Source organism: Phascolarctos cinereus, unplaced genomic scaffold (assembly GCF_003287225.1).
Source record: "Phascolarctos cinereus isolate Bilbo 61053 unplaced genomic scaffold, phaCin_HiC Scaffold_3;HRSCAF=262, whole genome shotgun sequence".
NCBI classification, from domain to species: Eukaryota; Metazoa; Chordata; class Mammalia; order Diprotodontia; family Phascolarctidae; genus Phascolarctos; species Phascolarctos cinereus.
Window position 1 is genome coordinate 138,337,058 of NW_027555736.1, and position 14,204 is coordinate 138,351,261.

Below are 14,204 nucleotides of genomic sequence, written 5' to 3' on the forward strand. Positions count from 1 at the left end.
TAACCAAGTGACTGTTTTGGAAGAAACTGTCTCAGGGAAGTGACTTGCCCCATGTTGTTGTAAATTAAATGCTTTTAAATTTGTAAAGAATTGCATAAAAGGGTGCTATAGATAAAGCAAGATACAAAGGAGCCTAAATGATGGTGCTGGCAATGGGTGTAGAAGGAAAACTGATGTGAGATTGAAGAGAGAATTCAAAAGATTTGGCAACAGAGGGATTGGGGATGGAGGAAGAGAGGAATCAAAAATTCTAAAATTTTGAGCCTAGCACTAATAGCTGAAGCATGAAGACATGGTAATAGACAAGCAAGTTGTGGTATACCTTATCCATCTGAGCATGAGTTTCAGAGATAAATGGCAACTACTTTCAAAGGACTAAGTTTCTATTTGCAACATTTACAACAATTACAATCCTTAGCTGACAATGGTAAAGATCCATCATACTGGCTTTAGGTGAAAAGCGACATGAATGTCAACAGCAATTTAACATTAAGCTAGTTGGAGAGTTAAATGTAGAACAAATGGGAAAAAAAAAGGGCAAACCACAAACACATAAAAACCATACTACCTCCGAAAATATAACTTATCCTTAAGAATCTTTAAGGGTAAGTTATGTTTTCAATTGTGTATGCTAACCCCATGTTGTAAGAAAACAAGTTTGTTAATAGTAAATTTTTAACATATTTAAAATAAAAGGTGAGCTTTACCTTTCTGCAAATAGGATAACATTTTTCAGGAATAGAGATGTAGAGAAATTGATGTGATATAAGAAGAAAGGTTTTAAGATCATTTGAAAAAACTGGTTAACTGACATGCAGAATATATTAGCTTAATGGATCAGGCAAATGAGGTAAAATGAGTCAAATAATACTACTTTTCTAATTAATTTATTTAAGGTTCATTAAATTTGTAATAGTATGAAGTGCAACAGACCACAAATTACCATATTCCTAACATTCCAAAAGAAAACCCCAAAAAGGTTACTTTGGCTGAAAGACTCCTCTATTACTCTTAATACAAACATAATACACTCAAATTGAATTTCTTATACTATAAAATGACAGTGCTTTTTTTACACATTCATCCCTACACTAAAGAACAACATCTAGATAAGTTAGCTATTACAGTGCATTAAATGTTAAATTTTTGGACCTTGTATTAAAAAAAAAATCAAAGTGCTTTAGCGTCAAGCTAGATCATAAAATAATACCAGCAATACTGAAGAGATTACATAAGCAAATATATTTTCCTCTAAACAAACGTGACCACTAAATAATCTAAGAGATGAAGCAAAAAAAAAAATTGGAGATACAAGATATAGATATCATTTTCAAGAAACTTAAAATATTTGGTTTTTTGGCCAGTAAATAAGCTCTATTTTTGAAGTATTTCTAAGTATGTCCTCAATCAATCTGCATATCATAAAAATACCAAAATAGCTTCAAATGCAAATGCACTATAATTCCAAATTGCATGTCTTACAGTATACAATCAGAAATTTATCTATTTTTTAAAAGTGCCTAATATAATTTTGTAAATTTGAAACTTTCCTAGTTTTCATTTTATTGGATATAGCATACTTTACTTGAGAGAATTTTTTTTTAGTATTTAATATATATATATATATGTGTGTGTGTGTGTACGCAATACATATGCAGTAAATTGAGCAGGGAGCCTATTATATTATAAATAAAGCTGCATCAGTATATTTATAATGCTAAAATACTTTGCACTCATACTTGCTGCTAAACAAAGTGGAATATTTCCTATTACTATTTAAGAACCTTAGGGATAAAACTGTGAAGAACTACATATATACCTGTGGCACATGCCAAATTTAAAATTACAGAAAATGGTGAGGCAACACAGGGCATCCCTTTTGGGACAATGCTTCCTAAAAAATACACAGAACACTTAGTAGTACATAAAAATGAATCATACAAACACTCTCCCTGCTTTCCTCTCAGTGACCTAAATGGGATTGTCAGGGCCAGGGTCACTACCACTCCAAGCCCTTGTGGATGCCCGTTTCCTTACCAGCAGCAAGCCTTCCTGTGGAGCTACTTTCTATATACTTCTTCCAAGTATTCTACCCTAAGGTCTGTCAAAGAATTTCTGCTCCTTTTAACATAACAGGACGTTCTGATTACTTTGCTGAAGTTGATTCACTACCACCATATTCTTCCTTTTAACTATTTTCAAAATATGTATTCTTTCAAGTTTTGCTTTGATCAACTTTACAAATAGTTGTGTGGGGAAAAACAGATTTGAATTTTTCAGTATGCCATAAGCTATACACTTCTGACTAGGGTTTATCTCTGTGGGGAATTATGCATTATATATCCATTACATGGAAAAAAGGGTATGGTGAGCAATTAAGTAAAACCCCTAGCCACTCAGTCTTAGCTGTGCCATGTTCTTCCATACATATTAGCACTATGTTTAGAAGTGACCAGATTTTGATAATCCAACGCAGGATGTATGGTTGGCAGAGAAAGGGTGGGCAAACAAATCAGAATTGAGTTCACTGAGCACTGGAAACAGAAGTATGACTGCTGCCCCTCATTTCCCAGCACCAAGTTGCCTCCAGAAAGTATATCAGAGGACAAATGTTAAAGGAAAATGACAAACCCAAACAGGTTTCTCGACATTGTTACTACTTCATCTGATCGTCTCTCATTTCAGTGTGTATGACTGACTGCTTGTGCTCCTCGATTTATTCATATATTCTGTATGTTGACTGCAGTTGCTGGCTAGACACAAGAAAGAGCCTGGTTAATAAATATCATTTGCATCTTACTACCTTTCTGGGTAAGCAGGTCCTACACGACACTGGTCACTGAGTAATACTGGAGGTAAATTGTTCATGGTAACCTATCGTTCATTCTCTTTCTCCTTCACTTGTCTCAACTCATTTTCTCTTTCAGGGACACTAGTCCGTAGGATAAGGAATCAAAACCCTCTTCTGCTCATATAAGCAAATTTTTGCTGGAATCAACACACTGAGCCCAGATATTAAAATTCTGCAAAATAAAAGATCCAACAGAATACATCACAATCACCAAGACAAACAGAACCAAAACACTATCCAAGTCAATACGCGAGTCCCACATGGAAAGGCTAATTCACATTTCTTATTTAAGAACTGAAGTCTATGTATGGACTAAATGATAAAATTTAAAATGCTACATGTATGTACAGCTGCAACCCAAATTAAGAACTAAAGACCAAAAGAAGTGAATTTGTTTTATGTAAATCATTACAATTCCCTAACATACTCGAGAGAAAAAAATGCTTACAGAAATAGCATTAAAAGGTACATCACTGTACTGTAGATTCAACTATGGGTCAAACTTGATTTCTTGTACATGAAGATGATGTAACTTTTTTTCAACAAAACTCTGGTATTATTCTTTCCCCACATCATTGTAACAGAGTTCTAGTGTATTTCCTTTTGGAAATTTAGCATTTTTTTGTATTATGGGGAAGTCCCCTTGTCATTTCTGGAATGACTACTTGCTTTCAGCTTGGAATGCTGAGTAAAAAATGAAGAAACAAATATTTACATATAGCTACAGGTGATTTTTTTTGGAGGGGAGGGGCATTCGGGGAGTCCAGAATAGGGAGAAAACAAGTGCATTTATTAAAATGAACAGTTCGTTCTTGGTGACTACAAAGGAATGAGGCAGTCTAATTCTAAATAAGACAACTTACTGTGCCACAAAGAGAAGAGCCTATTAATTTGTCTGCATTAAAAAAACAAGCTGGTCAGTTACATCTATAGTCTTATCCATATCCTTCAGAGTTACAAATCTGTCTTAAAATAAATACTAAAGCATTGCCATGATCTTGAGACACTGAAATAATTGAAATGACCCATGATCACGAATCTAAGCTATTTAATCCTGGTAATTCAGGAGACTGCTTTCTAATTGTTCCTCTTAGCCCTTTCATGTGAATTTATGATCAACAAAAACACTACGGTAGAGAAGAAGAATTGCCCTTTGCAAAAGAAATATCTGCTATGGGAGTCTCGGACAAATGCCTCACAACACACAGAGTCTGGGAGAGTCTGAAACATCAATTCAAACCCATCCAGGCAGTCTATGAAGAAATGATCTTACAGTAAAGCTGGAGAAATTTACAAAACTCAGACAAATTAGGAATTACTGTGATGGAGATGTTTCTTTAAATTCATCATTAATTAGACAAACTCAAAAAAATATTTTGTTTTTCTAGTTAATTACCAAGTTGTGTGTGTACCATTTCTCATAAGTAAATGTACTTACCAAATTTAACAAGAAGTTTACACATTTTCATCAAATGATTGACAACACAATTTAATATTACTTAGATTTACAGCCAACTTCTATGATAATGTAAAACATGACTGAGCATGAAAAAAAATCTTAAACGAAGTCAAAAACCTACTTTTAAAATGACATAAGGAAGTAAACAGTTTTTTTTAAGTGCCTACTTTGATGGTACATGAAAAAAGTAAGCTTTTGCTCTCTATGGAACAAAAAGTGACAGTGTACAACTTGCCACATATTCTGCAGTGCTATCTAGTACTCAGCAGTCCAGTAAAATGCTACCCTGGACAAGCAATTCATTTCACATTCACGAACAATCCTAAGACATGTGAAAAGTTCTTATCTGTGGCCAGAAGTTGAAAGGTTCTATATATACATGCACACAAGCATATCCACCAATTCCTAGTCCCTTCAAATTATCCAGTTCACGAAATGGGTTTTTGACTTGTTTAAAAAGTGTACAACACGTTGTGTAGTTGAATTTTCATAATGAGGGGAAAAAACACGTACACCAAAGGGGGAAACTCTGTCATGGCATATTCTACATGTATCCAATACATGAGCAAGAATAGTCTTCATGTTGTGACAACTGGTCTAACCAGCCCTCAATACATAAAACACCCTAATTTTCTAAAGTCATAAGAAATGTGTTTAACCCTTTACAAAAACAAAAATTCCATCATGCATTTTACAAAATAATGACTTCTGAGTCATTTATATGGCCTTATTCACCTGCATATTGTTCTATAATGCAGGGGTACAATATTATAAAATATTGTTCAAAAATCATAAAAATATATATTATCTCTTTCCTTTACCATTTTATGCATATAAATAGTTTACTGAAGAACATGCATCACTTAGATAAAACAAACGCAAAAAAACGCCTCATAAAAAAGTGTGGTTCTTTTACATCTAGCAATATAAAATACAAAATGATTATAGTATAATATTAAAGTAGCTATTAAAGAATTAAATTCAAAAGATTTGCAAACCAATACAGCAGTGAACAGTCCCTTATACAAAAGTCCATTAAGGAAAATCAAGTCAACGTTGTAACAGTTACACAGAAATAAGGGCCAATAAATGCATCATAATGCAAAAGAGCATTACATCATTCCATTTGCACATTCTCAGGTCTTTTGTTTGGACTCCAAGTTTACTGTTCACTCTTCTGTTCTTCTTGTTTCCCATTCAATTCCTGGTCAACTCTGCTTAATGAAAAATAAAATACAAAATTAGTAGGGACAGACCTATTAATAAACAAGTTACCCAAAGCAAATGCTTTTATTTTAATCTTAAGAGTTCAGATTAAGAGTTACAATGAATATTTTAGTATATAGATTATACTGTTAAAAACAAAAATTTGCAAAGAAACAGATGCAATTGCAATATAAGTTTATCAAACAATACTATCTCCCAAACCAAGAGAGTCATTTAAATAACAAGAGAAAACCAATTAAAAGAAGGATGAAAGAAATGACACATCTTAAACCATGGCTACTTTTTAAAAAAAGGTTATTAGAGGTTATCTATTTAAAAAGCAAAATAGCCAAAGCCAGTATGAGCATCTTAAAATTAGAAACCATGGCTTGCTGAATCCTGGATCATGTATGTGTAACTGGAAGCAAACTCCTCCTTCTTAAAGGATCAAAGACGGAAAAGAGGAAGAGACCCTAGAGGCCATCTAGTCCAACCCACTCATTTTATTAATGAGGGAACCAAGGCCCGGAGTGATGGACCTAGGGTTAGACACATATTAAGTAAAAGAGGCAAGACTGGATCCTAGAGTTTCTGACTCCAAATCAAATATCCTTTCCATTGTGTGACGGTGGAAGTGAAGTATCTGGCCCACTGCACACAAGTACAGGGCTAGGATCAGAAGTCAGGTCCTGAGACTCTAAGAACACCATACTACCTCTTCAAAGAGCACAGCCACATTGAGTAGGGGCTTAAATGCTGGCACTACTGCTAAATCAGCAGAAAATGTTCTACCTGGATCTATGATTACATTACAATTTATAGGACTAGGGCTACTTCCTGCTAAAATACCGTATAACAGTTTATAATAGGGTTTGGGAATAATATATGAATATTAATATTTTATGCTACATTATATTATGATCTAATGTGTTTTAATTTAGTGATATGTTGGCTTTACTTTGCAAAGTGCGAATAATATATAATTAGAAGTAGAAGGCCCATCATCAAACCATTCTACCATTAAAACATTTCCAGAAGCTATACAGTATATTTAATTAAACTATTAGCATTTATAAATGCCTTTGATGTAAAAAAAATACCCTTTTAATATACCCATACTTCAGGTATTTAGAAAACTTTTTATATATCACTACCTTCCTAGGTATTTTAATAATATAGCTAATAATAAGAATTGTTAACATTTACATAGCACCTCTTATGTGCCAGTCATTGGGCTAAGCACTTTACCTCATTTAGTCCTCATAAGAACCCTGGAGAGACATGTGCTATTATTAACCCTATTTTACACATGAGGAAACTGAAGCAAACAGAGGTTAAGTGATTTGCCCAGGGTCACATAGCTATTAAGTACCTTAAGTTGGATTTGAACTCGGGTCTTGCTGACTCCAGGTTTAGCATTCTATCCACTGTGCCACTAGCATTTACCTAAAATACCACTCTAGAACTAATGGAATACACTGGTGGGTTTCTAGCATTTTTCCCCCCAGTCTCTGTCACTCTAAGTTTTAAACAATATCATAAGCACTTAAATAAACATAATAAATAAATGTTATGTTAAGTACTTATCAGAGCTCCCATCTTTAAAAAAAAAGTGACTCCTATATTAAAAAAAAATCTATGATGTGGATTTTTTAAAAAATTAATTTGGAGGGGCAGCTAGGTGGGGCAGTGGATAGAGGGCCTGAGTTCAAATCCTGCCTCAGCCACTTGACACTAGCTGTGTGACCCTGGGCAAGTCACTTAATCCCACTGCTTAGCTCCCACAAAAAAAAAAAATTTAAGCTAGAAAAACAATGTGAAGTCATTATTCTACTGTAGATGAATAAAATCAGAGCAACAGAACTTAAGGTACGGTAAAATACTACTATATACTTATACATATATACTCGGTACTTTATATCAAACATTCTAAAAAGATTTTTAGAAAGAAAAGTTTAAAAATGGGCTCTTTTTTCCTACATTATCCAAATTCGACCTTGCTATGAAGTTAGGTATTAGCATTTCCAAACACTGCTGTAATATTATCACATACTGGAATGTGAATTCCATGTGAGAAGCAATATCATTAAATATCAGCAATATAATTATACTCTTAAGCTTGGACAGATCTTAAAAAAAAAATTGGAAAATTTTACTGGAAAAACTCCAAGCATATGCAGTACTGATGACATGGCTATAACACTACCTTTGCATATAAAATTAGTCTAGACAATAATTTAGGTAACAGAAAAAAAAATCAGCTTTAAATTATATTACATGAAGAAACAGACTCATAGAAAGAGAACCAAAATGAGTTTAAAATTAGAAAAAGTCCATGACAAAAAGAGTTTAAAACTTGTTTAAAAGCACATTGTTTAGGACCTGTTTTCTCCACACTTTCAACTATTATTAAAAAAAAAAAACCCCACCAAACTTCCCTGATAAAACTGGGTCTCACTAGAACTCCAGGCTAATTCAAATGTTCTTTATTTAACCATAACACCACACTAATCTTAGACTGGGAACTCTATTCTATGGTCTGTTATAGCAAAAACACACCTACCACTTCATGTTTGTACCTTTTCTCTCCTATGACAAAACACAGACAGATAACAGTTTCTGTTATGCTCAAAGCAGAATCAAACTTAAAAGGAAAAGAGGGAATTTTGAATGTTAAATGGTACAGTGGCTAAGCAGTGACTACTGAACTTCAAGGTAGCTTATCACATGTATGATTTACTTGACTGGTTAGCAGGCCATTTAATTTTAAGCATACAAGAGAATTTAACATATTGGTTAGCAAAGGAAAATACACATTGCAAATATAAATCACTAACCCCAGGGGAAAATGTACAAATACACCTAATGTACAATTCGGAGCTATAAAATATAATAGTTGAAAACAATCTGACATTTGGGGATTATTGTACAAATGGCTTTCCAAAATAAAGTCAATCCCAATAAACAAAACTAATAATTTTCTATTTGGCAAAATAGTGATAATTTATATACAAAACATGGTTCCTAAAATACACAAAGACCACAGACCATGTATTGGTTAATACAAGATGAGTCCTATGTCATTCTTGGCATAGATACACAAGAACTCTAAGATCACAATATATTTGGCATCATGAGACTGCCTGGGGTTAAGGGTGGAGAAAAGATAGCTTATTTAACTTCTGGGGAATATTTATATTTACAAATGCTATATCCTTGTCTGCAAGCTAACCAATCATGAAAGAGTTAGTGTGTGCAATGCAAATGGACTAGTCTAGATGCAACCCAGTCAAGGTGTGCATATACCTTTTTTGTTTCTTTTTAAACTTTTCTTCTTCATACCTTGGTAGGGAAAAGTTATTTCAGTAAATACATACAAGTTATGAGCACCAACAAAAACTGAGAACAAAAAATACCTATAAAAATAAATGTTGATATAAAAAAGCTTGCAGACAAAATTTAAAAGAGCTTTGAAATATGGATGTCAAAAGCACAGGTTCTTTAGTAGCTACATACTACATTAGTTTAACAAACATCAAAACTGACTAAAAATGCAACATGTTTTAAATGATAAATACCTATAATAAAAAGGCTCAACAAAAATGATTACTAGAGAACAAAAGGACTTTTTTATTATGGCATAATATTATCTGCTTTCCTGCCGTCACCAAGTCCTCTGCCAAACCTTTTACAAAAAGTCAATGAATTTTGTGGTCAAAGGCATAAATTCATGATAAAAGATTGAAAGTTTACTTAACAAATCAACTTAGACTTCCCTAATAAGATGGCTGTTCACTGTTCTTATAGGTTTGCAGATCAAATTAATTTTAGGGCCTGGAGATTGCTCAAAACTCCTTAGTTCAAAATTTATTTGCCAAAGAACAAGGATCAAAAGTCTACCATCCAGATCATTATGCATTTTCAGCAATGAAAGGGGGAGGGCAGACACATCTGTTTATCTGGCTTGTCAAATACAAGGTTTGGAAGACGGGGAAGTACAAACCCATACGGATGGAGGGAAGCCCTCTGTCTGTTTAAGAAGCTATGGGTAGAATGTAGCTCTCCCTCTGCAAAACTTTCTTTCCTTCCTAAACAAAAGGCAACCAAGGGAGTTTTCCCTTCTACTCGATTTTTGTTGAAATATTATCACACCACACAGACCTGGAAACATGGGGCTAAAAATGGTCTGGGGAGCAGCAAACATGATGGAGAAGCAACATTCACTATCCATCACATCAAAAATAAAAAGGCAAGATGAAAACATACTGTTTTATGCATTCTGGTATGCCAACATATTCCATGGGGACAAGTTCTGCTAGTTCTGCCAGGTTAAAGACGTATTTAATTTTCTGGCTGAATTTTGAGCTATGAAAGAACAAAAACATAAAAATATAATTATTTATTGATTGTGACCACTTGGGTTAATGAAAAATTGATAACAAAGGCAAACAAAGTCATTTCCAAATTGTTACCTAATAAAAGGCCTTGTAATTGCTAGAAGTGTTCTGATAAACCAAGAAGGGTGAACTATTATTAAAGACTTAAGGTTTTTCCGTAACCTGAAAAAAAAAATTTGAAATGTCAAATATTCATGTTAGAGAAAACTTCTAAAATATTATTAATAAAGAAAAGTATCAGTAAACTATCCCCCACGATGACTATAGCTTAAAACATTTCAAATTGAGGAAATTTCCCTTTCTCAAAATTATTTAAGGGCGTTGCTTTCAGAGTCAAGGAAAACGCACTACAGGCTTGAAACTGAATCCCAGTGCTCCTCAACTACCTAACATTAGGCAAGTCACTCAACCTTGGAGTTAACTCAGTCTCTCATCTGCAGCGAGTAGGTTTAGATGACCGATAAGCCTTATATATGATCCTATGTCTTCTTACAAAGTTAAGAAAACAAATAATAAGGGATTCAAGATAATATCCAACACAGACCTCCTTCTTTGTTTGTTTTTCGAGGCAGTTGGGGTTAAGTGACTTGCCCACAGTGACCCAGCTGTTATCAAGTGATCAAGTGTCTTCAGGCAGAATTTGAATTCAGATCTTCCTGACTCCAGAGCCAGTGCTCTATCCATTGAGTCACCTGGCTGCCCCCAGACCTGCTTCTTTAGAGTCCAGTATGTATTAATTATACATATACCCTTAACCACACTTAGGGTCATGTCCATCATCAGTAAATACCGGGAGAAGGAATAGTTAACCTTTTAAGTACCCCCCCACCTCCAAATTTTTGGGGACTACAAATGTCACAAATAGGATAAGTTTAAACTAAGGGAATTAAAACATGAAAAATAAGGGAATTAGTTTATATTGGCAAAATTAACATACTACAAGCAGATCTATTTTCCTCATTATAAGCAACAATTATAAATAAAACTTGAGTGAAAAACATTTAATGCCACTTTGCATAATTCCTTCTAAGACTATAACAAGGACTTAAGAGCTCATGTGAAAATTTTCAAGGATAGTTCAACAGTGAATAATGAATATTTAACTAAGCAATTCTGAGGAGAGTATAAGCACTGGAAATGCAAGATAGCATTGACCACCTCCATCAAAAAAAAAAACCAGTATAAATTGTGTACGGTGTTGATGGAAGTGTAAATGAGAAGTTTTACTATAAAAAGCTTGTTAGAAAGAATTGCACTTGACAGTTTTCAACTAAATTATGTTGTGAATTATTTTGAGAAATAAGAGAACTCTGCTATGTGAATAATAATTTTTTTAAACAAATATATTTAGTTCCTTTCTGAGGGGTATTCCAAAAAGCAAATTTAACCAAATGAGATGCTATTTAAAGTATCTTTGAAGCTTAAATTACCTTCTATCAATTTGCTGATAACATTTCCTGAGCCATCCCAGACTTGGCATTTTTCTCCGTGTTGTAGCACCATTTAAATAAACTATCATGTAGTTCTCTGCTACTAATAACTCCAAAGTGCCAATAACGTATCTGCCGAAACAAAGGGAAAAAATTTAAATCTATACTATGTGGGAGAACTTCACTACTTCCTGAGCTATGCTTTTAGAAAGACAAAAAAAAAAACCCTTAAATTATGGGAACCAGATCCAACACTGATTCTGAAAAATGGCAGTAGTTTAAATAAAATGAATCATGTGGAGAGTATATCCAGAGAGGAGTCTAGAGAACTAGAATCTCTCTAGCCTATTGTCTGCCACTAACTGGCACTATGACTATGAGAAAGGATTTTGATTTCAGTCAATTTCCCCTAAGTAAAACGAAGAGGCTAGACCTGATTATAGATTCAGAACTGAAAAGAAGCTGAAAGGTCATCTAATGCAGTCCCCCCTAAATGTATAGGGAACTGAGGCGCAGAGGGGCCAAGTCATAAAAAGAGGGGGCTAAGGTCATAAAAGAAGTAAGTGGCATAGCCAGGGCTTGATTGTAAATTGGGGGCCTATTTCTATTCTAGCCCCCAAATTCTATGCTTTTATGGTTAGTAAAAAAAATTTCCTTTCATGATAGAACAAGAAATTAAAAGAGGCAGAAAATTGGGAAGGTATACTCTTTATAATTCCCACATTTCTTTAATAGGTTTTGGAAATGAGGGCTAAAATCTGATTACCCTTTATATGAACCTGAATATTACTTACTTAAACAGATTGTCCATTAAATATCGATAATTAGGTTGACCACTTTCAGGCATAAAGCAGACAGCAAACACAACAATTGCATTTAATCCATCTCCATAATAACCTGAAATTGAAAAAAAAAATTCCACCAACATTCTATTCATCTTCAGAAACACCACAGACAGGCTTTTCATTTTTCTTTTCAAAAAAGTATAAAGTATTAATTTTTTAAAAACTCCTCAGAATAAAACTTTTTTAAAATATCTACTATGAAATAACATGGGGAAACAAGCACTACAGTGTTGTTTCATATTCATAAATGGACATTAATTTGAAAATTCCAAGTTCTTTTCCATGGTTTATCACAATACTACAATTTCTGTCAGACAGCTTAGCCAGACTGGCTATGGGTAGGTAAGTTTTAATGAATTTGAAGTAAATACTACCTTATGAAATAGGAAAAAGAAAAATGTATATTATAGATTGCTTAATATTTTGATTTTAAAATATTTTATTAATACTTTAATTTTCATATTATCTCAGTTTGCAATTATATATCCTTTTTCTTTCCCTTCCCCAGAAAGCCATCCCCTGTAACAAAGGATTTTTAAAAAAGAAAGCATTTCAACAAAATTAACATATTGAATGAACCTGACATATCTGATACATTCCCCAAACCCAATACCCTCTACCTCTGCAAAGAAAGGAGGAAAGTGGATGCTCCCTGCCCACCTCCAGGTTTCCTAAGGGAAACGGAATAAGCAAGCTAAAATATGCATGTTTAGTTGTATCAGAACAAATTCTTGATGTCAGTCAGTTAATAAGCATTCATTAAGTGGCTACTATGTATCAGCCATTGTGCTAAAGTGATGAGAATACAAAGAAAGGCCAAAGAAAAATCTCTGCCCTGCAGAAGCTCATAGTCCAATGCTAAAAAAAAAAATCACATCAGGAGTTAGTATTCAGATAATTAATCAACAATTTACTGTCTTACACCTTCCTTACAACAATCTTGTGACATAAGCAGAGCAAGTATTATCCTCATTTATACAGACAAGTAAAAAGGCTCAGAGAAGTTAAATGATTATGATGCAGGATTCAACTCCAAGCATTGTGAACCCACGTCTAAAAACAGTTTAACTGCCATTTTAGTTTAAGTTTTATTTATATAGTTTAACATGCATTAGAATGAATTTCAATGTTCAGAATAAACTCTGTATACTTTGACCATAATTTTTTAAAACTTTAATAAAACAAAAAGATTAAGAAGGACAGCCAGGTAGTTATAATTAATGTTCCTTAAAATTTCTTCTCGTTTCCTCTGAAAAGAAAAATGAAATAAAAGGCCATTTCTAAAAGAGAAGCTTAAATAAAAAAAAAAAGAGAGAACACACAGGTTTTAAAACTTGCTTCTCATGAACAAGTTGTTTCATTTACTATTTCTGCACTTTCTGATCCAGATTATCCAGTTTTTAGCATTTGCAAAAGATCTAACTAAGCAGAAAAATGTGACTGAAAACATATTCAACTGATTTGCTTTCAGAGATGTATGAAGCCTACAGAGCAAGAGGAGTTACATTAAACAGTGAACAAATTCAATAAAATGACTGCAATATGAAAATTTTTCATGGAGTATTTTAATCTCTTTGGCTTACTGCTGTGTTCAAGGAACAGTGGCAGGAAAAGACTCATCACATCTAACCGGTCCCAACATTCCACTCGGCCATCACCTAGGTTCAGAAAATTATGACCTCATTCTTGGACTGGCTACATAGCTTTCTAATTAGTCTCCCTCAGTTTTGAAAGTATAACTCACTGGATCTTCTATTTAGTTGACAAAAGCAGCTTTTAAATTCTTCCTTTAAATATTTTATCACTTATATCTTTCCTTACCATTCCTACTACCATTATCCTAGTTTGAACCCTTATTACTGCAAATACTGTAATAAACTCCTAACATAACTCCTAGAAGAAACATTTTCCTATATTGCTCTAGGTTCAACAAATTTTACTCTTGCCTAGAAAGGTCTAAAACTTCTTAACCTGGTATTCAAGGGCTTCTAAGACAGGCCACTGTATACTTTCTAC

At 33.6% G+C, this 14,204-nt stretch overlaps 1 protein-coding gene across 4 annotated transcripts in view; it reads right to left on the reverse strand.

The window, feature by feature from the left end:
- Positions 1 to 871: 871 nt before the first annotated feature.
- The window catches only part of BNIP2 (BCL2 interacting protein 2), a 31,903-nt gene continuing 18,570 nt past the window's right edge, over positions 872 to 14,204 (reverse strand). The window contains exons 6-11 of one of the 4 annotated variants that reach the window (XM_078151182.1): positions 12,138 to 12,240; positions 11,344 to 11,475; positions 9,989 to 10,075; positions 9,783 to 9,881; positions 8,823 to 8,858; positions 872 to 5,527 (exon numbers count right to left, since the gene is read on the reverse strand). In XM_078151182.1, coding sequence (XP_078007308.1) covers positions 5,473 to 5,527; positions 8,823 to 8,858; positions 9,783 to 9,881; positions 9,989 to 10,075; positions 11,344 to 11,475; positions 12,138 to 12,240 — 512 coding nt within the window. In that variant the 3' untranslated portion in view covers positions 872 to 5,472. The remainder of the gene's footprint in view (positions 5,528 to 8,822; positions 8,859 to 9,782; positions 9,882 to 9,988; positions 10,076 to 11,343; positions 11,476 to 12,137; positions 12,241 to 14,204) is intronic. The other 3 variants (XM_020968645.2, XM_020968647.2, XM_020968648.2) reach the window with 3 other exon arrangements.